The sequence below is a fragment of the Mus musculus genome, chromosome 13 (genome assembly GCF_000001635.26).
Source record: "Mus musculus strain C57BL/6J chromosome 13, GRCm38.p6 C57BL/6J".
NCBI classification, from domain to species: domain Eukaryota; kingdom Metazoa; phylum Chordata; class Mammalia; order Rodentia; family Muridae; genus Mus; species Mus musculus.
Genome location: NC_000079.6, coordinates 30,877,692 through 30,901,238, shown reverse-complemented (window position 1 = coordinate 30,901,238; position 23,547 = coordinate 30,877,692). Strand labels below are relative to the sequence as shown.

The 23,547-nt window shown below is 41.2% G+C and overlaps 1 protein-coding gene across 7 annotated transcripts in view; it reads left to right on the top strand.

Annotated features, from left to right (window-relative positions):
* Nucleotides 1-23,547, top strand: part of Exoc2 (exocyst complex component 2) — a 184,581-nt gene that overhangs the window by 72,858 nt on the left and 88,176 nt on the right. For all 7 annotated transcript variants that reach the window (XM_011244328.2, XM_011244326.3, XM_011244327.3 and 4 more), the window contains 3 exons: nt 336-454; nt 14,925-15,050; nt 18,866-18,990. In XM_011244328.2, the coding sequence (XP_011242630.1) occupies nt 336-454; nt 14,925-15,050; nt 18,866-18,990 (370 nt within the window). The remainder of the gene's footprint in view (nt 1-335; nt 455-14,924; nt 15,051-18,865; nt 18,991-23,547) is intronic.

The following is a 23,547-nucleotide window of genomic DNA, read 5'->3' as shown; positions in this document are numbered from 1 at the left end:
GCTCTTCTAAAGGACATAAGTTCAGTTCTAGTGCCCACATGGCAGCTCAGAGCTGCCTGTAACACCAGTTTCAGGACATTCAGTACCATCTTCTGACCTCCACCAGCACCAGGAACTCGCATGGTGTACTTACGTAATGAAGGCAAAACATACATTCACATACAATTCTAAAAAGAGTAAAAACCCAACAGCTTTGTCATTTACTAGTGATGAAAGCAGTGGAGTAGATCTCAGTATAAACTAAGTACCAAAGACAAATATTGGCAAGTGCTTTACTAGTTTGTTAAGTTTTAGCCTTTGCTGTTACAACAGGAGCCTGTGCTTTGCCTTCTCAGGTATCTTTCCGACCTCCATGCACCTGGTGACCCTGCTTGGCAGTGTATTGGAGCTCAGCACAAGTGGACCCTCAAGCTCATGCAAGACTGCAAAGAAGGCCACATGAAGAGCCTAAAAGGCAAGAGATTCTCTTCCAGCTCACTTGCTTCTTAGTGCTTAGTAGTTAAGGGGATGAAGATGAGATTTTCCTGATCTTGGTACCTGTCTTCATTGTTGTCGGTCCTCTGCCCTACTGCTCAGTACTGCCCCTCACAGTGCCAAAGCAAGTGCCAAAAGTAAAAAAGAGAGAGCACTTTTTCAGAAATCTGTGGATGTTGTTGACGAGTGCTATAGACAGAACCTTATTTTATAGAAGAGTTAATTTTCCAAGAGGTGGACATGATTCTGTAGACATTGTATCAGCCCCTGGTAAGTTCCACTCTTCATCAGACATAGCCAGAGTCACTTGTGAGTTAGGCAAATACCAAGTGCTAGATAGACAGTGGTGAGAGAAAGAGAAGCAGGCTGTCTCCCCGAGCGACCAGCAGAGGAAAGGAAACATATTAAACGTGCAGCTAGGCAATTGAAATGTTGAGACAGGCCAGTAATGAAAAGAAAAATGACCATGGTTTTCAAGGAAGTTAACTGAGAAGAATATTTCACATAGTCAGTTCGAGAAGATAGCTTACAGAGGCTCCATATTACCTAAGAATCAGAAGTAGCTGCCAGATAACCTCTAGCTCAAGTAAGGAACTGCTGTCTAGGATTCTGGGGTAAGTTTAAAAAAAGAAATTACAGCTACGTTTATGTGCATGTTTATTGACTTTTCTTTGTTTAATTCTGACACTCAGCAAAAACATATTAGTGACTGTGCTCCAGTTAGTTGTAGTGCAGTCCCAAGGGTCTGACTTGTGCGTGCTTCCAGCATGTGAAGGAGGTGACACGTGACTGACCACAGGGATGCTGTATAATATGTCACTTCCTAAGACGAGAAGTTCTGAGTGGCATGGTAGCTCACAGGAGCAAATTGTGATCATGCTTTGAGGGTCAGGAAAGGAGTGTTGTGAGATCTGTACTGAAAGAAGAAAGATTGGACTTGAGGAAAACTTATTCTAGAAAGAACATCAGGGAGCCAGAGGCAGCCTTGCGTTCTCTGTGGCTGGAGGGAAGCACGTGATGAAAAGCTACAAGAGTTCAGGCTATAGTAAAATGGTGAGGTAATGGACCTTGTTAGCTGCTTGGAGGAGTTGGGAGGTTGTCCAGAGAGCAGAAATATGCAATTGTCCAAGCAGGGAAACAGCATATCTGAGAATGGACAAGGAGAGATTCTATAGCAGCAGAGTGATGCCAGTACAGGGGAGGAGTCCAGGCTGCTTAGGAAGTAGCATGGATAGGACTTGGGCAGGAATAACTGCCTGGAGTAGTTCAGTAACATGGTGGACTATTGAGAACTAGGAAACAGAATTTGCCCCTAACTCGCATTTGACAGGTGAGTCTGGAATTGTCTGTCATGAAAGAAGACAGATCTATGCAAGAGGTAGTTGTTTGGAGTTAACAATTCAGAGCCTTGGAGGTTGTTTGCACCCAGACTGTCCCTTGCTATTCATGCATTTATTCATGAAGATGGAAAAAACAAAATAGAAAACCAAGAACAGAATCTGGAGGGGCCTCACTAAGTGACTGGAAGAATGCAAGCCTGGAATGGCAACAGTGAAGAGGTGGTCACAGGGACAGCATGGCCACATGACAACATGGGTTCAAAAAACCAAATATGAGTGTTCCTGGTTTTAAAATTAAGAGAGAAGAACAAAGGCGTCATGGGTTGAGCAGCAAGGGTGCCGCTGGTATCCTTGGTGAGAGTAGCTGCAGTGCCTTAGACACCTGGGAAGGGAATAGAGACAGCATCCAGGTCCTGGGAATGGGAAGGAACATACAACATGAGGTCAGCATTGCGGCCCCACAGAGTGGTAGCTGGGAAGAGAGCCTTCCTTTGTAGTTTATTTGTCTTGAGTGAACTGTCTTTAGTGTATGTGGTTTTTCAGTTCAATTCTGTTTCTGAGTTTGATACTTTGGAAACCCTATATATCATGAACTGATGCCACAATCTCAATTGTCAATAATTGTCTCATATTTGTTGCAAGGGAAGATGACAGTATATGATATGGAACAACTTTGGAAATCTTACAAGTCCTTTTATATATACGTGTCAGCCAGTCATTTTTGAGTCTGCTCTGTTCTGTTGACTGACCATCAGAATCTTAGGGTGGTTTTAACATCTGTCATTGACTAGCCTCTTATAAGCATGTCCAGCCTTTTGACATTGTATCAGAAAACTGTGGTCTACAAAGTTCAAGTTTTCAAGCTTGAGAGTTTACAAAACAAACAAACCAGCCCACCCAACTGACAGACAAAACAAGAAAGGAAAAAAAAAGTCCTCAGAATCTAGTTTTACGTAACTTTATTGTAATGTGCTAGGCTGTATTTATTATGGTTGTCCTGTGGCTCATGCAGCCCACAGGTTAAAGACTGGCTCTGTCTGCTAGGTTCTGAGACATAGAGTAAAAGTCATGAATACAGGCTGCATCCCCAGTGTGCTGGCTGTTGTGCTAGCTAGAGTCACAAGACAGTGCTGAGCAGACCTCCTGGAGCTTTGGGTCTATGGGACATAGAATTTTTTAAATGCCATAGTGCATGTTTGGTAGTAATTGTGAAAAGGTTGGGAAGCGCAGAATGCAGACTCGTATGAAGTCATAGTGCAGGAGTACCTAGCCTGGTAGCAGGAAGACAAGGAGGGTGTCTGGAGACATGGTAGATAGTGCTCAACACGGTCATGGTTTGTTTGCTACACGCAGGATGCATTCTGACGATGGACTTTCTTACCTATACTTGTCTAAAGAGATAATTTAGTATGAAAGTATACAGATTTCTGAGATATTTCAGCATGCTCATGTGAAGACAGCATCCCAGAAAATTTCATGCCACCTTTGCCTGAGAGAACTAATGACTAATATTTCATCACTGAAAGATTTGAATCTTGATTTTACTCCGTACTAGGATTGGGAGCATGGCGCTTGTGTGTCCGAGACAAGTGTTCTTTCACCTGGCTTCATGCCCAGCCCCTCTTTTCAACTTCATGCTATGTATTCCTATGTATGCATGTATGAATGTACTTAAGATGAGCATTTCAAAAGAGAAAGTGAAACAGCATTACATGTAATCAGATTCCTCTTGGTTTTTTCCTGTAAATTTGTGTAGAGCTTCCGCATTAATTGAGAGGATGTTAGTTACAAGCTTTACCTAGTTTATTTAGTAGGCTGTTTTTCTTAATTGAAAGTAAAACACAGTACCTTACAGCTCTTTGAACCACTCTGCAGATTTCATGGCAATACCATGTAATTTCCTAAACTCATTATGCAAATTTACATAGGTTATTGTTGAATTTAATTTTTCCTTTAGTCTTCTGACTAGGCTTAACTTTACCTTTGTTTTGTTACTAATAAATGTTAATATGAATTATTTAAATAATTTTTAAACATTAGTTTTTATTCTTTAAAAGGTCACATTTAACCAATATTATCTTCCTCCAATTTCTCCTAGTATCCCTAACCATCTCCCTTTCGACTTTTATGTCTTTTTTTTTTTCTTTTTATTATTAATAACCTCAAGTCTCATTAGTGCTGAATGTAAATAATTTTAACATATAACATTTAATTAAAAGATTGATGTGATCTTTTGAAGAAGCAGTTTTATTATTTCATTTTAGAAAACCACATGCATGTACATGTATACACACAGTGCTGGGGACTGAATTTGGGGCCTTACACATGCCCTAGTCACGAAGCATATTCTCAAAGACACACACACACACACATTGATACCCCCATATATGTATGCATACACAATTTCTCATATACCTAGCTTAGTTTAATCAGTTGTTAGCTAGTCCTTCACCTGTTACTTCCCTCTCCCTCATCCTATGTATTTGAAGTTGACCACATAATTATCTGTGCATTTTTAGAGGCAAATATTATTTAAAAATTTTAAATCGAAGTACCAATATGAATACTTGAAATATCAATATATTTTATTTTTATTTGGAGGTGTCTTGTTTGTTTGTTTGTTTGTTTGTTTGCTTTGAGTCAGGATTTTTTATGAAGCCCAGGCTGGCCTAGAACTTGCAGTGGTCCTCTGGTCTCAGTTTTCTGAGTCCTGGAATTGTAGGCATATACTACTATGCCTAATCTTAATAACTTATGAATAACAAATACCTGTTAAATTTCAAGCTCATTTTAACTTTATCTAGAGTCCTTCCTAGGTGTTTATACAATCGCCTTTTATACTTGATCCTAACCAAAAGCCAGGAAGCAATGCTACCATCACTTTTTAACTGATACTTCTGTAGATGAATTGGCAGATGTGCCCAGTACACGTGCAGTTTGTATCCTATCACAGAAGAGCCGGTTACTAGGGGAAATGCATTTGCTTTAACCCTTTTTGCAGAAGGATGCTTTCATGTCAGAATTATATGAGTATATGCCATTGGATTTGCTCCCCTTTAACACACAGTTTGGCAGGCATTGGATTTGCTCCCCTTTAACACACAGTTTGGCAGGCAATGCAATGATGGTGTACAGGTCTGTGTGTGAGGGGCAGTCTTCAGCTAAAACACATGCCTTAAGTGTAAGTTTACAGGGAATAAACAGTTGTTCTTTCATGTAATCTATAGTTGTTGATGAACTTGTAGCAGACACTCACAATTTTCTTAAGTATTACAATGTAAGGCAGAGTGGAAGAAGATCCACTAAGTGTGTGGGTCCTCCATCAGTCATACGTTCCTAATGTGACATGTTGGATTTCCTTTGTGAGGAGGTGTCACAGCAACGACTGGCAGATGTACCTTCTCGGTACACACTGATCATGGGAAGGAATGCCTGTCCAGATCCTTTTCTGGTTGCACCATCCTGTTCTCTCCAGGCCTGTGAATCACAGCACACCAGTCCACATGTGCCTGCGCTGCTCTGTTGTGGCAAGTGCTCCATCAGACTGGGATTTCTCTGCCAGGAAGGCAGGCTGGTCCCAGGCTACTTAGGAAGATCTGTACTGAGACTTCCCAAGCCAGATGAGCCAAGTCTACTTTCTCTGTGTTTTGATGCTCATTTTCTGTCATAGGTGGATTTTATAAAGGAAAGGTTGTACGATACTAAGTAGTAATCCATTGAACTGTTATCCTCCGCTTAAGAATGTGATCTGAGTTGACACTGAGAAGATGAAGGTGACTGCTAGAAGGGGCCCAGAAATTATGGTTGCATCTGAGCAGGATACCTCTAGCTTTCCCTCTAGAGCTTCAGGACTCATGGGTGGCAGGGATGGAAAGGATCATTGCCATCAGCCTACCTGATGGTGCTTGTGGCTTGATTTGACCGACCCCTGTGTTCAGAGACAGAGTGCCGGACTGCCTGGCGCAAGCTTGGTGGTCTTGATTGTAGCTGTCTGTTGTAGGTCCTGCATGTCAGAAGGTGTCTATATTCCAGCTGTCAGATGCTGTTTAGAGGTGGTGTGTGTGCTCTGAAATGATGGTGCCTGCATTTCATCTAGAACTCTGTTGTCAAGGTGCCATGGTGCTCAGAAGGTAGTCTCAGGACCTCATCTCACAATGAAAGCTGGCTGTCCTTTCAATCTAAAAACAGTGAATCTGAAGGCTTTCTATTTATTCTAGTCACTGCACTTAGACTACTAACTCTGGAGAAGAGAAATGAATGCAGTTGTTTAAACCCAGACAAAACAGAGGCTAAGAACTGAGACAGTTTGTGAAATAAAATCCAGTTTAAATGGATAGGCTATAAATATTAAAAGCAGGGGAAGAATTCTTGGTGTCTTTTTTTAAAAAAATGTCCTTTATACACATGATCTGTATCGAGGACTGGGAGGGCCTCCTTTGGACTTCAGTTGTTACATTATTAGTGTACAGTCACCCTGGCAGATGCTGCTCATGAAATGATTCAATGGGAGGGCTCACTACCTTCCTCAGAGAGCTGGCATTCCCAGATTCCCTCCCTGGTCCCTGGGTCCTGACCCTGAAGCTCAGATATGACCTTTGGGATCTTTTTACATTGAGGAAAAGTGTCAGGAGAGAAAAGCAGTGTTTATGTTGAAAAACATAAGCATTTTTAGTTTTTTTAAATCTCATGATTTATGTATGTTATAAGACCTGATTTTGAAGGTTTAAATACAGATGCAGGATTTGAGTATTGTGTTCTTTTTAGCCTGAACTGAGTGACCATGCTGTTTCTGGTGCCCTGGGTGCACACCACCCAATACTCTGAACCATTGCACAAGTTAAACTTTTTCCACCGCCTGAGGATTGGTCTCTAGGAATTCCTATGAAATAGGTCCAAAATGAGAGTATGTCTTAAGGTTTCCTGGCAGGAAAAGCCTTTGGTTAACCCCCTGCTGGGACTCTCAAACAGGACTTTGAAAGGTGGCCTTCAAAGGTGTCGTCTTCTTTGTTCCTAAAATGGCTTGAGTTTAACTCCCTGAGCAGCTGGCTGTCTGGTAAACTGGGGGAAAGGCCGTCAGCTCAGTCTCGCATCTTTGGATCTGTGCTCTAGTTAGGGCTTCCACAAGGACTTCCTAGAATCAGAGCTCAGTGAGGGGCATTTAGAAGAGGAGCCAAACTTATGTAAGCAATGAGTTCTTAAAAATAGACACACAACAGAAGGAAGAAACATTCGCACATGGCTCAGGTTGTCTTTGAAGACTTGGAGGGGACACGTCACACCTGACTGGCTTTTTCTCTGTTCACAGTGGTGAGTGGGCTGCAGGCAGTGAGCTGCTCAAAGTGCCTCACAGCTCTGCATGCACAATCCTTTGGGTTTGATGCACTGTAAACCAACCAGCCAACAAAATAAGATGTTTTTAATGATTTCAAACATCTAGTAGATTGTTAAATACTCACTGATAAAACGAAAGATATTTGTCCACAAACTTTAAGTTACAGAGGGCTTCCTTTTCAGCTGACGCTCATTCAGTAGTCGGTGTCTACAAATGAGCTCTGCTTTTGTTGATCTTTATCTAAATATAGCAGTTATCTTTATGTACACATTTTCTCCATAAGCATTTTAAATAAGTAGGTTGCTAGTACAATTCTGATGTTTTCCTAATGGAAGAGTAGTGTAGTTTCCATGTATTAGAGTAAATTGTACTCCTCATTAGGAAACTGTTGGCGTCACTGAATTTTCTTTAGAATTACAAAAAAAATATTTCCATAGTTAAGACAGTAGACATAAGTTATTCACATATTAAATACTTTTTAAAAATTATAACTTTTACTTTAAAGTTATAGTGTGGTTTGTACATTAGGAAGGGTTCATTATGGAGTTCATTTCCTGGAGACTGAAACACTGAGGCTGAGTGAGTGACTCTCAGTGTTTGCTATAACACGCCCTGAATGATAGCCCTTAGAAGGAGAAGGAAAGAGAAGACACTACTGTAGCAAGTGCAGGTCGATTCAGGTTGGTCTGCATCTTTTTCCTACAGCTAAGTCCTCTGGTATTGGGCACATAACCGCTGGGCAGTGTGGAAGTGTCTAGTTGCAGACTCCTTGGAGGGAGTCCTTCACCCGGACAGTTGTTCTTTCACATGCTGTAATAACAGTGTGTTTTAAATTGGCTTTAGAAGAGGGAATGTTTGGTAGGATTTGGTACCTGTTGTAAGTCTGGGAGCTCTACGGGGCTGCACAGGATAAAGTGGATGTAGGAGAGGGAAGCACAGGACAAGTGCTGAGCCCAAAGCAGCATTCTTCTCCCCAACCAAGGGAGGGCAAGGATTTCTATTCTCCTCTCTCTTTGTGTGTGTGTGTGTGTGTGTGTGTGTGTGTTTGGGTTTTCAGAAGCAGGAAGAAAGAACATCATGAATTGGATTCAGAGTGCCCACATTAGAAATTGTTCCTATGTCTGAAAGTAGCATAAGTGTATATAAACGGTTGTATTTGCCAGAATACAATTAACAGTTTTTAAAAACACGATTGATTGTAGATTTTGAAATACACACACACACACATATATATATGTATGTATGTATGTATGTATATATATGTTTGTATGTGTGTGTGTGTGTGTATATATATATAAAAAAATTTAATGACTGTTTTAGTTTACTTTTCTGTTGCTGTGATAAAACACTGACCAAAGCTGATTGCAGGTAGAAGGAAGGCTTCATTTCAACTGATGAATTATAGTCCATCGTTTAGAAGTCAGGCAGGAACTCAGCAGGGGCAGTCAGGAACTATGGAGGCAGAACGAAAGCAGAAGCCCTGGAGGAATGCTGTTTACTGTCTTGCTCAGCTTAGTTTCTTATATAAGCCAAGCCCATCGGCCCCCACAGGCCCTCCCATGTGAACCATTAATCAAGAAAATGTTCCACAGACTTCCTACAGGCCAGGGTGATGGAGGCATTGTCTCAATTAAAGTTCTTCCCAGATAACTTTTTGACTTGTGTCAAGTTGACAGAAAACTAACGAGCAGAATGAGAATTTTACCTTTCAAGTGAAAATAAAGACCAATAATTTTCACCAGTAACTTAGGCACTTTTTAAAAAGTGGTTAAGGCTTTATGAATTAGGTGTGCCTTTTCAGTGGAGTTTCGGGTCTGCACAGTAGAGTAGGAACTGTTGTGTGTGCCACTGGGAAGAACCGGATCTTGTTCTCTCATCAGGAGACCTGTTCACCTTTTTGTTTTACACAGATAGATCACCAAGGCTTTGTCACAGGAGCTCTTCTTTGGGTTGCCCCCTGCAGCTGATTCTCTGTGGCTTACTGTACAGCTTGAAGACTTCTTGCAGTGAGAGCCACTTCCACTTGGTGCCTAACTAATCCTGTCCTTTCTTCCTAGTAGAAATTAAGGTTTAACACTAAATGTCGGGTACACCCAGTTTAGAACATGTGCAAGGCAACAGTAAAACGTTGACATTTGCAAGTAGTCTTATTCTGTATTATCTGATTTTTATAACTCTGACTTGCATAATATAGAAAGTTTCCTCAAAAGCAGAGGTTACCCTTTTTGGTTACTCCTATACCTACTTTATTACAAACTATTTCACTGGCCAGTTGGCTGTTCTAGCATCTTGAAAGTTCACATCGTTAATTTTGTATTCAAAATTTATTTCCTTTTTTAAACTGTTGTTTTGATGTTGAAGTACACACCAGAAATGTGGTCTAGAACCAAAATTGGGAAGCTCAAATGTGAGTGAGGCAAACTGCATGGTGACTAAGTCCTTTGGGTTAATTTGGATTAAATTATTCCCTTGAAATTGAGGAAACTGCTCTGTTGGAGCTTCTAATATATAGATTCCGAAGATCAAAGAGCATTTTTATCTGTTGACACAGGTCTAATTCATGAGGAATTTGTAATTCTGCCTTGATACCCCCACCCCCACCGCAGCCTTGGCATTGAAATTCCTCTGTGTAGTGCTTGAAAGGAATCCTACTCTGCCTCTGCCTGGAGGCTCCTGGGCCTACATGTTTGGTCAACAAGCAACAGTGGGTGGTCGGGCTGCAGAGCAGGACAAGGACCCGCTGTGCACAGGAAAGTGTGTTCAAAGGTGTTTAAGGGTGGCAAGGAAGTAGGCTGCCCTCCTGAATCTGGGGCTGTGGATCAGTGTCGTCCCCCTCAACCCCCACTATTGTAGACTGTGAGAAACTTGCTATGGGAGGCATGGAGACACAGTGAAGGTATCCCCTGGCTGCGCAGCTGTAGGCTTTATGGATGGAGCCTGCTAAACAACGAACGGTTAACAAATATTTGCATTTTAAAAAAGGAAAATCCTTGCTTTTAAAAATGAGATACATGATAATCAAGGTATATGACACATGCTAAAGTTTCCTTTCCTTTTTATAGAATCTCCTAGACGTCCTATTGCTATTTGAAGCTGTTTCAGGTTCACGCGTTATGTTTGTGAGCTTCACAAGTGCTCTTTCTGAAACAATTAAAAGCTGAAGCCCTTTTATCTAATGGAAATTTCACAGTTTGTAGGAATCAGAAATGTTTCAAATTTATAGCAAATGGTGACAAATGATGACATGACCAGGACTGGTTGCCTTTAGTGACCCTAGGAACACATCCACTACTTCTAAACCAAACTTCCAACTGGTTTTTCTCTTAGTAAAACAAGATTTCTGTTCTGTTTTATGTTCTTTCAAAAATAATTTCCAGATTTAATGTTTGTTTTAATTTGTTCTGCATACTTCACATTAGAAGAAACTTATAAAGAATGTTGCTTCTTGAGGTTATAGAAAATTTAACTGGAAAAATAAGATACCAACTTTTGATTGTGTATGGGTTTAATGGTAGGTATCGTACAGGGTCTTAGACATGTGGTCAAATTATCAGTTGATACTGGCTGTGGCAACTGAAGGATGCGGCTAGACGTGAGACTTTACTCCTAGAACTGGGTGGTCTTGTCTCCCGTCCTGCATGGACTTTCAGAGGGAAGCTCTCTCTGTGCTGCAGGGTTCTGTGCCTGCTTGACCTTTCCAGAGCCATCCGCATGGTAGTTATGCGGCAGATCGCTTCCACAGAGCCGTAGTGAAGGGGGTTTCAGTCTTATGAGTCATTCATTCATTCATTCATTCATTCAAGGCGTAGTTGCGATTCATGTTCAATGTGAAGTGGTAAACTTTATACCTCCAATCAAATAACAACTGCTAATCAAAATGCATGCTTTCCACTTTGTTCATACAAATGATGCAAAACTTCAGATCAAAACTCCCTCCCAGTCATAAAATAATAATTTTACAGCTAGGAGGGTTTCATAGTTGGAAAGCATTCATCTTTGTAGCTCCAATTTTCAACATAGTAAGCCTCTACGGAGAGCCATGGGCTTTCTCTTCATATGAATCCCTGCTGCTGTTCCTAGTGTGGAGATACTTAGTAAATGCAGTCGCCTCATAATTGACAGTCAAGTTTTCCAAGTTCCCCGTGGGCTGCAGATGTAAATCAAAAGTACAGTGGAGCCGGTCCTTATCCCCAGTGTTGCCAGGAGCTGCCTTCCCCGAAGTCCCACTCACCAAAAACTTACAAAGTTTTGCTTTTTGACAAATATTATGTCTAAGAAAACAATTGATTTGTTAAAATTCATGTTAACTTAGGTTGAAAAGGACGGGGCCAAATGTTGCTTTATGTCACCTACAGAAAAGGCCAATGCAAACGCTAAAGCCTGAAATGTGTGGTGATAGAGAATGATGGAGAATGGTGTCCTCAGCTGATTCCCAGTGGCCAGGTCTCTGAGCGCTCAAAGAAAATATGCAAAGTGACACCATCTTCAGTCATATATGCTTTTTGTAAAAAGATGATTTTACTTTAAATTATGTATGTGTATGCAAGTCTATGTGAGTATGTGCACATGGGTACCAGTCTCCAGGAGGCCGAAGAAGGAACAGAATTGCCCTGGAGCTGGCCTCATGTGGGTGCTGGGAACTGAACTCGGGTGTCCCACAAGAGCAGCCAGTACGTTTCACCCCCCATCGTCTCTTCCATCCCAGTTGTGTGTGCTTTGTATAATAAACAGGTTCTTTAAAGCTTCTTATATCGTGTCATAAGGTATAAATGAAGAAAGGTTGACTTTTGTTGAGAATTTTAAAATCTTATGCCGAGTCTATAGTTTACACACACACAAAAGGTATTTCTCTTGTTCTTCATTGTCCTATACAAGTACTCATGATCAAAACAACTTATCTGTAATCATCTTGAGAAATAAAAGTATTGAGCCATGTAATTGAAGCTTTCAAGGAATGTCAATCTGCAAGGCCTTTTGATTTTTGACATAGTAATAATATGTGATATATGGTTTGTTTAAAATACATGTCTGAATAAATTTCCTCCTAAACTCATACTGCCCTGGCATTCTGTAACACACTGTGACACCTTTGGTCAGAGGAAAGAAACTAAACCTTGAGAAGAGAAACTCTAGGTTAGTATCCGCCACTTAGCTGGAGGGTTTAAAAAGTGATTCTCAGTCTTCCTAATGAGTGCTGCGACCCTTTAATACAGTTCCTCATGTTGTGGTGACCCCAGCCATAAAATTATTATTGTTGCTACTTTATAACTGTAATTTTGCTACTGTTATGAAATATAATGTAAATGTTTTTGAGAGCTAGTTGCCAAAAGGGGTCAGGGCCCACAGTTTGAGACCAGTTGCTTCAACTCTTACATGTAGCCCTGCAGCGCCACCTTCTGGTCACTCAGCTCACATGTTTACAGAGATCATTCTGAGTGGCAGTGTGACCTGCTGGGCACACGCTGCTTCAGGTACCTGCCTGCCTGAGTTATTGCTTGGTGATACTAATTACCAGGTAAGCAGTTCTTTCGTGTGTTGCAAGCAGAGCACTGGTGTGGTGCTCTCTGACAGAACAGAACATGTTATTAATATCATTGTTAAAGAAAGTGATGAAACAATCTTTAAGTTTCAAAATTCAAGCATTCCTAAACTACAAATATTATCCAACCATATAACTTAAAGTCAAAGCACCAGTTAAGGAGAAAAACATTTTTTGAGGATCCACTTATGAGATGCTAATTCCAATATTTGTAGAAATGTAGATAATATATTTTCATGAGGCTAGAAAATCTTTCTTACTTACTCATAAATGGATAGCCTTAGATCCCATGAAAATAATGTGGAATATATATTCATAAAATAAAAACATTTTGTGATGTTTTAAGTATCCATATTTATACACATTATGAACTTTCAGATATTTCTAACATGTTACTAAGCTTAAGCCCCTTTATCTTTCTGGTACATCAGGAAATTAGTGTTTTGATATTAATTTTTCTATCCTTAGTAACAGTGAAGACCGTATAAACTACAGTGTGTAAAATGTCATAAATGGTGAAAATTTCCACACATTTTCCATTTACTACGGAAAGAAATCAATTTCAGATAGCTTTATCCTGTCTGTCTGAATTCCTTTTGCCGCCAGTGTTACAGAAGCTGTGCAGAGGAAGATGTCAGGGAAGAGGCTTTACGCCTGCTCAGTTGGATTTAAAGTTAGTCATGGTGGTAAAGTCCAGGCAGCAGTTTCCACCCACAGTCAGGATGTGGAGAGCAAGGAGGCCTTGTGTTTGGCTAGCATGCTCCTTTCTGTGCAAGCTAGGACCCAGTATCAGAGAACAGTACTGCCTACGTTAGCATGTGCCTTCCCACCTCACCCAGCCAACATAACCCCTCTCAGTGTGGAGGGGACTTGCGGGTCCATTAGTGTCAACTCTCGGACTTACTGTTTGCAGTCTTCAGCTTTGCGTCCTGTACCACTCATTGACTTTACCTTCTGGATTGTAGAAGGCTTATGTGTAATATGTTTTAAAGTGGGATAGTTTAGCAGCAGTTAGCATAGTCATCAGAACAGGGTCCACAAATAATTGTACTCCACTGAGGGAGGGAAAGCAAGCTATCCAAGTGACAAAACTTTCATTCTGTAAAACCCACTGTAGAATGTAGCCAGTACTAGATCATGTTTGGTGATGCACAGTGACAGGAACTCATGAAAAAAGGTCCTGTTCCTTCTCACTGTATTCTCTGAGTAGCAACTTCAGTTATATTGAACTGTTTATTGACTTATTTTCTGCCCCAAGTCAGCCAGAATCTAAAGTCCTCCAGAACAATGCACATACGATTGCTCAGTGAATGCTGGTTAGATGGTATTGAATAGCTGTCATCTGTGTTGCCATAGAAATATCACCTTATTCTCATCAAATTATTATTTTAATTTATAAATGGCACTTTTCCTTAGAACTTGAAAATATCCATATGCTTTTAAAATTGAATTATAAACAGTTTTTTAGTAACTAACTTGAAATCAGTCACTCATATCTTGAGGGAGTAGCCTGTGGAAGGCCCGGACGTGGGGAAGAGAGGAAGCACTCAGTTCTTTTCCCCGAGGAGACAGGGAGCTGCCTTGGAGGTGAGCAGCACAAGACGTTGACAGACAACGTGAAGTTGGCAGCATGAAGCACATCCCCAGGGATGGTGGAGGCAGCGCAGGAGGAAAGCAGTTTGAGTTAGGGCAGCACTGGCCAGGCAGTAGCTGTGGTGGTTGCATCTTTAGAGCTAGAAGTTTACATGGATGAAGAGGAGTGAGCATGTGTGAGCTGTGGCCTTTATGTGTGCAGAGGGACGAGAAGCACGGCCTGGAAGACTGTGCGTTTCTAGCTAAGCATGGCTCTTGTTTTGTAGCCATTGAGTTCTTAATGTCTGCTTTTGCAGTGTCGCCATGCCTGATTTTGCTGCATGCTTTCTCAAACTACACATTAATTCCACCATGCTGTCTCTTAGAACTTGGTATTAAGCCAGAATGGTAGGTCGAGTTATCCACATGTAATATAATGAAACTGACTTTATAAACCTATTTAGGGCTACAAGTAGCTTGGTGGCAGAACTTTTACATGCGTGCCTGGACTTAATCCTCAGCACCACAAGAAATAGAAGAACAAAAGCTATTTGTGGAAATTTTTACTTTCGTTCTTTACTTAAAAGAGTGAAATGGTTGAGCAAGGAAGAGCTGTAAAGAAGCACTAGTCTGGATTAAACCACACAGAATACCATCTCTCCTCCAGGTCACCCAGGCCCGCACAGCCCCATGCTCGACCTAGACAACGATGTGCGCCCCTCGGTGTTGGGCCACCTCAGTCAGACAGCGTCACTGAAGAGGGGGAGCAGCTTTCAGTCTGGCCGAGATGACAGTAAGTTATCACCCCTACTTCCATGTGTTTCCTCAGACTTATATACTTTGAAGGGATTTAGTGAAAAGGCTCCGTTTCATACTCTAGGAAATTGACAGGTAGTAAAAAGATGAAAGAGAATACGATGCTCTCATGTTCCCCCATGCTTCGTGGAGTAAGCCCTGGAACCACACCACTTTGCACAGGCCTGGATGACCAAGCAACAGTGTGTTAAGTACTGAGGGCCTGGATGACTGAGCAACAGTAAGTACTTGTGGCACATCTAGCACTACAGTGTCTGTCTGACAGCACTGCCCAGAGCCATGTCAGTCTTCTCCATTGCTGTGAACCAGGACAAAGTTATTGTCCTAGTTACCCACCAATCTGCCCTAAAATATCTGCTGAACTCAGCTTTTGGAGTCAGTTTGCTATTTTTTAAAAAATAACTTTTCAGTAGTTTTCTCATAAAATGGTTTCAGCTTTAATACTTATTGGATTTAAGAAAGGACCTAAATTTACCTTTTGCTCCTGTTGTGGTTTTTCAAATAATGTTTTGTTTTTTAGTCAGCAAGAAGTCATGATCAGCTGCTTTGAGACTAGTGTGTGGTGAGTGTGTGAATCAGAGAGATTCCTATATGCATGGGTAGAGTGCACAGTGAGATGTTCAGAGCTCTGTCAGCTTCACAGGGGTGTGCTTCTGTCCATGCTGCTTTCCTGGATTTCCCAGCAAGGAAGGCAGGTGCTCCGGGTGAGTGTTCCACAGTAGCCATGCAGAGCAGTGGCAGTGCTCCAGTGAGTGTTCCACAGTAGCAGTGCAGAGTAGTGGCAGTGCTCCAGTGAGTGTTCCACAGTAGCCATGCAGAGCAATGGCAGTGCTCCTGGTGAGTGTTCCACAGTAGCAATGAAGAGTAGTAGCAGTACAGAGTAGTGGCAGTGCTCCCGGGTGAGTGTTCCACAGTAGCCATGCAGAGTAGTGGCAGTGCTCCGAACAAGTGTTCCACAGTAGCCTTGCATAGTGGCAGCAGTGGTCAGAGAGCTGAGGGATGGAGTAATGGTACTTTGAAATACTCCTCTTGAGACAGTGCCTTGTGACTGCTACAGTCAGGCAACTCTTCTAGTGCTTTAGTGTAAAGAGCTTAACTTGGGAGCTGGAGAGAGTGCACAATAGTTAACAGCCCTTGGTGCTCTTGCAGAAGGCATGTGTGTGGTTCCCAGAGCCCAGGTTCACATATGTATGGAACTCCACTTCTAGGGGATCCAATGCCCTTGTCTCCTTTCCATTAGCATAAGGCTGGCTGGGGCATGTGTGTTCCAGGCAGCATGGTGTTTGCCATTAGCACAAAGTAGTTAGAGGTAATCAGTTACTTTTAGGGAAAATAGCCCTGTTGTCCAATGAAATGCTTCTTGGTAGACTTACCTTATGTTGAATTTGTCTGTTCTAGAAACTGAAGGCAGAGCTTGCTCAGTTAGTCAGCAGTCCACATAGATAAGGTCAGAGGTGATTGATAAGCACACAGACAATCTTCACCAGGGAACAAATAAAAGTTTACAACACCCTTAGATATAAAGGACCATATTGGGAACAAAATTTAAAAAGGGGGGCTGGGGCCCTGGGGCAGAACAAAAGGAAAAAGATGCCCACGCCCCACCTGTTTCCCTATCCTCTGGTCAGTCAGATGTGGGAAAGCTTCTTTCTACCCTATCCACTCATCCCTGGGTGGGCATTCCTCTATCCCACTCTTCAGGGGGTGGTCAAGGGGCAGCCCTGCCTGACCCCCACCCCTGGAGCTACTTTGCTAAACCAGGGTTGTGGGAGAGAGGGAAGAGGGAAGAAGTTCCCAACACTGACCAGAGTGCACAGCGGAACTTGAAGGTGCAGAGCAGAGACTCTATGGTTTTAGAGCTTTATTATAGAAATGCAGGGGAAAGAGAGAAGGTAGAAAGGACGGAGAGAGAGGGGGGGGGGAAGAAGAAGACAAAGAGGGAAGAAGAGAGAGAAGTGAGAGAAAAGAAGGGTGAAAGGACAAAGGAATAAGAGAGCGAGGTGTGGGCTAAGCACCCCTTTTTATGGTCTTCACTGTTGCTAGGTAACTGGGGAGGAGTTTAACCTGAAGGTCAGAAGCTACTACTGGCCATGCTTCTCTTGTGGGGGCTGTGGGAGGTGGTACCTTAGGCAGGGGCCAGAGATCCAGGAACATGAGGGAACGCCTACCTTGTCATGTAGGTGAATTATGACCATCGGGGTTCAGACCTCAGCTCGACTGGAGACCAGCCTGCAATTCTCCACAGGACCATACCTTTTACTTAAGAGAATGAGTTTAAAACTTTCCCCCACAGTATAGAAATGCTGATGTGCCCTACCATGCAGAGGCCCTAAGCTGGCAAAAGGAAGTTTCCATGCACATGAAGTCTTCACTCTGGTTCGTACGGTGGCAGTTGTAAAAGGCAGTGATACTTCAGTCCCACAAAGCCCCAGGGTTTGTTCTGTGTGGTCTTGGGTTTGGGGCTTGTCTGTTGGTAAGATTTTAAAAAGCTGCTGCTTTCATGGTTCTCTGAAAGTGGACAGGAACCTTTGCATGTATGTAGCGATGTCCTTCTCAGCATTACCTATAGCTGCACTTTGTGACCCAGTGACTCTTGTGGTATTTATTCTTATTGCAAAATGCTGAATGAGGAGGATTTCATTTAGTGAGAGTTTGTTAATTTGAATAATTTCAAATGAAATAGTCTGCAGAAATGCTTTCTGTATGAATATGAAGCTCAGTGATGAGAAGTCCAGAGAGCCAAACTGAAAAATACAGCAATTTCAGGACTTTTGACAGTGAAGAGAACGTATTTATATTTGCTTCCATATATAAAAAGCACTTAACAAAGAATTGTTAAAAAACCTGCTCACAGCTCTTTATCAACAGGCAAATGGGGGAGAGACATTTTAAAATAGATCTGCTGCATCCCTCCCTCATTGGGATACAATGCCAACACGTTTTATCTGTTTTTCTTTATTTCTGTTTACCTGGACTCTTTCTCTGCTTAGGATAGAACTCATGGTATTATGTGTTCTACACAAGTTTCAGACACTGAGCCAAAAGGCAACCCTGCCTAGGAATACCTATTTTCCCTTGGGCCCTCCTTATTAGTTTCTTTGGGTGTGCAGATAGCATGGTTGTCCTGTACATTATGGCTAATGTCCACTTAAAAGTGAATACAAACCATGCGAGTGTTTCTGGGTCTGAATTAGCTCACTCAGGATGATATTTTCTAGTTCCATCCATTTGCCTGAAAATTTCATATTGCTGTTGTTTTTAATAACTGAATAGTATACCATTATGTAGATATACCACGTTTTCTTTATCCACTCTTCAGTTGAGGGACATCTAGGTTGTTTCCAGTTTCTGGGTGTTATGAATAAAGCTGCTTTGAACCTGGTGAGCAAGTGTCCCTTTGGTATGGCGGGCCATCTCTTTGCTATAGTCACCCAGGAGGAAAGTGTTTTGCAGGCAGCTAGGTGGAGGCTTTCTTCTGTCCTGGGAGGAGCTTGAGCACTAGGAGATATCCAAGCCCATACCGCAGTGACACACTTTCTCTAACAATGCCACACCTCCTAATATTGCCACTTTCTGTGGGCCAAGAATATTCAAACTACCACACTAGCAATCCTTAGGATAAGGGTGAAGCACTGTCCTCTGAGGACTTGGCAGCTGCTCTCCCCTTCCCTGCTGCCTGGCACTGCCAGTATAATGCTGAGAGAAGTGCCTCACCAAAAGGAAGAGGTGGGGGCAGGGTCCCTGTGTTTCAGTACAAATGTATTCATAGTGTTTTACTCTTTTACCCTTTAGCATGGAGGTATAAGACTCCCCACAGAGTGGCATTTGTTGAAAAATTAACCAAGCTTGTGTTAAGTCAGCTGCCTAACTTCTGGAAACTCTGGATTTCATATGTTAATGGAAGTCTTTTCAGTGAGGTATGTATACACTTCTGACTCCAGATCACTGAATTTCTAGGCTTAAAACTAAGGTTTTGGGGTTCTTTTAAAAAGTCTTAGGTGTCTAGTACCTTTACCAATTTTTTCATATTTAAAAAAATTAATCAACTTTATTTTTAAACTGGTAAGCAAATAAATACATCACACACCAAATTAGACATTTTCACATTTTTAAAGATTCATTTTAAAAATCTTGGTGATCCTTGAGTTTGTTATGTGATTGAGACTTAGTTTTCTTATCTGTAAACAGAGAAGAGCAAAGTTCTCTTGTACACAGTGGTTCTAAGGGCTAAATGAGATGCACATCGAAAGAGAGGTCAAGGAAGTTGATTTAAAGATTCAGAATCCAGTGGAAAATTGTGTGGATGTTTAGTGTATGACCAAGCAATGAAGAACAAGGAGGCCACGGCCCTGGGGCTCAGATCTAAGTTTCCCAATGGAAAGAATTTAGTAGTCACACAAGTTATCCAGCCCCTGTCTCTGAATGAAGTGTTTTGTAAATCATTGCACTTTCAGAGTCAGCATTAGTGAGTATAGTTTTAATATACAGATCTAGTTTCATCTACATGTAACCATTGAATTTTCTCAGTGCTGTGTTTTGAGATGTTATCCTTTCTCCAATGTGTATTTTGTTATCTTTGTCAAAAATCAAGTGGCATATAGGTACCTGTAGGTGTAAACAAGATTTAGTAGTATTGGACAGTAGTAGACTGATGGACGTCTACAGGAGAACAAAAGATGTCAAAGCGGATGAATGCATATGAAATACGAGTCCCATAGAAAATGGTCTATAAGTGCCATGTTAATTATTTCCACCCAAGTGTTTTTTTTTCTGGCCATTTTGAGCCTGCCTGCCTGCCTGCCTGCCTGACTGCATTTGTTTGTTTGTTTGTTTGTTTGTTTGAAGACAGGATTTCTCTGTGTAGTGCTGTGTAGACCAAACTGGCCTTGAACTCAGAGAGATCTACCTGTCTGAGTGCTGGGATTAAAGGTGTGCACGACAGAGTACTTGCTTCATTTCTTTGTAGAGTCATAAAGTTGACAAATGTTTTTGATCTTTTCTATCTCAGTTAAAAGAGAATATACTTCTTTATAGATCCTACATAGTTAGAGTAAATACATATATATTTGGTTATAGGAAAAACTCTGCATGTTTTTGGGGCATTTATTCTATTAAAAAGCTTAAAAGCCACCACTGGAGAGTTGCAAAAAGCAGAAGGGTTAGAAAATGTACCTACTTGGGGACTGGAGAGATGGCTTAGAGGTTAAGAGCACTGACCACTCTTCCAGAGGTCCTGAGTTTAATTCTAAACAACCACATGGTGGCTCACAACCATCTGTAATGGGGTCTGATGCCCTCGTCTGGTGTGTCTGAAGAGAGCAATGGTGGTGCACACATGCATAAAATAAATAAATAAATCTTAAAAAAAAAAAAAAACAAAGGAAAGAAAAGAAAATGTACCCCTCAGCCAGTCTCTGAGTGAAACAAGAACGTTCATTAAATGGACATAGGCATAGATAATTGATATAAGAGAGCTTTAAACACTGTCCACTTTAAATGTCCTTTTATTTCTAAATTGTAGAACTGTCTTATTAAGAGCTCATTCGTTACAAGCTTCTAACAGTTAAAACAATAGTCACTTCTTTAAACTATTTGGGCCCATGTGAATCAGAACAGTGAAATCTGCCGTTGGGCTCACCACAAACTGGTTTTGGTCTGATTGTGCAGGAAAGAACTGAGGCCTTAATTAACGAAATGGCTAATAATACTGCCTCACCTGTAAGTTCGCTTTAAACGTAGTATATTTTAAAGTATCAAATAATTCTTATACATTAGGAACCAACATTTTTAAAGTTCCAGAGCTTTAAAGCACATTTAAATGTTATTAAAAGTTTAAAAAGTTTGACTTTCTTTTAAATAGGGCAGATCTTATGAACCCTTTGTATTCTATATTGGGGTTGCTCAGGTCTGTAATATCAAAACCATCAGAAACTGTTGCTATCACACAAAACTCTCAGCCATCTGCTCTCCATTTTATTGACATTAGGTCTCTAGAAAAGAGCTCCACCAGGCTTTTTAGAATAGTGTGGCATGGCATGTCATGGCAAAGCACACAAGCATAAGCATAGGCTTAGCATAGCAGCTCTGCCCTGGCGGCTGGCCAGTCTGTCACAACAAGACTTGATATCTAGGTGATTTTGGCAGGCATTTAGATCAGCACAGATTGAAGGTAGAGCTGCTTTTGAAAGCATGTTCAGAACAGTATCCTAACCACAGTGTGCCAGGTACTGACACATACACACACACATATGCACATGCTATACATATACACACATATAGTGTACATGCATAAATCCATCCTAAAATACTCAGATACCATGTAAATAAAACAATGACTGAGATAAACTTTACTATCTTTCCCTCTTGAAGTGATCAAATAAAAGTCAATTTTTAAAAACTCATCCTAATTCTGTGAGTGTGTATCAAAGGAACAAAGCTAGGCTTCTAATGAAAGTGATCAATGATGGGATGGGAGGAAAAGGGACTCAGAACATAATCTCTCACCTGAGCCTTAGCATACAAGAAGTAGACAAAGGAGTTCACACAACACACATGTTTCCAAAGGGAGGTTCCAAGGAGAGCCCTGGCATGCACAGGTCCTAGCGGGCTTGGGTGTCAGTGGATTGGGTTGAGGCTGGAGGCACTGTGGGTCAGCTGCCTTTTGGAGAGAATCTTGGGAGGAAAGCATAGGTCTGTGTGTGCAGGCAGAATAGGAGTGAGAGAGGTGGCAGTGGGGTTGGGGAAAAAGTAGTGGGTGTAGTTTGTATTCAGAGGTAGTGTGCAGGTCTTGCTGGTGAATCATAGGGAGAAATCAAGACAAGTGTTCAGATATAGCAATGAAACAGGCTTCTGGCTAAGCAGGTGCTGTCCACAAAGTTTCTTTCTTGAAGGAAACCTGCCAGGTTTCTGGTTTTTAGTGTACTGCATGAGAGGATCCTGTGAACGAATACTTAGGAGATAATAGGTAATCTAAGATCCCTGTATAAGTCTCAGAGGTTTTGAACTGCAAATCCCCGTAAGGGAGATAGTATTTGAAACTAAAGGCAAAATTAGTGGGAGGTAATAGAAGAGAAAAATATTTCCCATACTCAGATCAGACAATTGGTAGCTTTCAGAAGGCTACTGTGTATCACTCTGTGAGCCAAACAAAGCAGAAAGCAGAGCAGTAGAGCTCTGTGGTTTGTCTGGGTGGGAGAGAGAAACCCTGTGCTGTGGTACCTTCCTGGCTGTTGGCGGTCATCTCACCTGGGCACGTAGCCTTCATCCTTACAACATTCAGGCTAATCGTGCCATTTCCCTGCTTACTACACTTAATACACTTTGGTATCTTATATAATAGTATATAAAACTACTTCTCATGTAAGACAGTGAACTCAGGAGTTAGCTTTTTAAGTGATTATGATATAAACTTTTAACTTATATTTTTAAGTTTCAAAGTAAAAGTATATTTGTACAAAGAAGAATGATGAAAGCTTCACAGCTTAACATGAAATCTTAAGTCATGTAAGTTAAGGGTATGTGCTAGGTATATATTTGGTACTGGTTCTTAATCAGCAGAGTAGCCTAACCCTTCTTGTACTCATTCATGTCAATGATGCCCAGCTCCATAGCTCTAGTATGTGTGCTATATATGCACATATAGAAAGCATGACTTATATTCTCACATTGACTTCACGGGAATATTGTAATTATTTATGCGTCTCTTAACTTGAAAGGTCTTTGACATGTCTTTACACTTAGTCAACAGTACCTGAAAACTTTAAACTTAACAGATACATTTTGTGTTATGTTAATGAAGTATTAGAGTTTGTTCTACAGTACTTAATTTTGTTTTGCTTCTCTATCTGAAAAGGTCATAAGCTTGTCCTTTTAGGCCATTTTTATATAGTAGTATTTGGTTGTCAGAACATTTGTTAGTAAGAAACTAGCAGAAGTCCAGTTGAATAGATTCCTCTTAACTATGAAAACAGTCTCCTGTACATTACATTAAATAAAGAAAAACATAGACTTTATGAGTAAATAGAAATAAATAATTCTAAAATGATAGAATGTATTCACTCCTAAGATACACTGCGAAGAAAACAGTGATTTATAAATAAAAATAAAGGGACAGATGTAGTGCTTGTGTTTTTGATAAATATTTACCAATTTCCTTTGGCACAGATGTTGTGTGCTCTCCATTAGCTCAGCGTTTACTCTCCCTTTGTTGCTTTGCCAGACAGTGAGATGTGATGGGAAGAGTGCCGTCCTGGGCACGACGCACCATGTGGTTCAGTTGCAAGTTGAGCATTGATGGGAAATGGCACACCTAATTCACCTACGAAATTTGTAGTCTCAGCTTGGTTCTTGAGTGTGTGCCTCGATTTGTAGCAGAGCTTAGAAAGACGAAGGCTAACTCGTTTTGGAATAAGAAAGGTTTTGTTTCTGGTTATGTCTTAACATTCATTTAATCAGGTTAAGTCTCATGTCTTCCT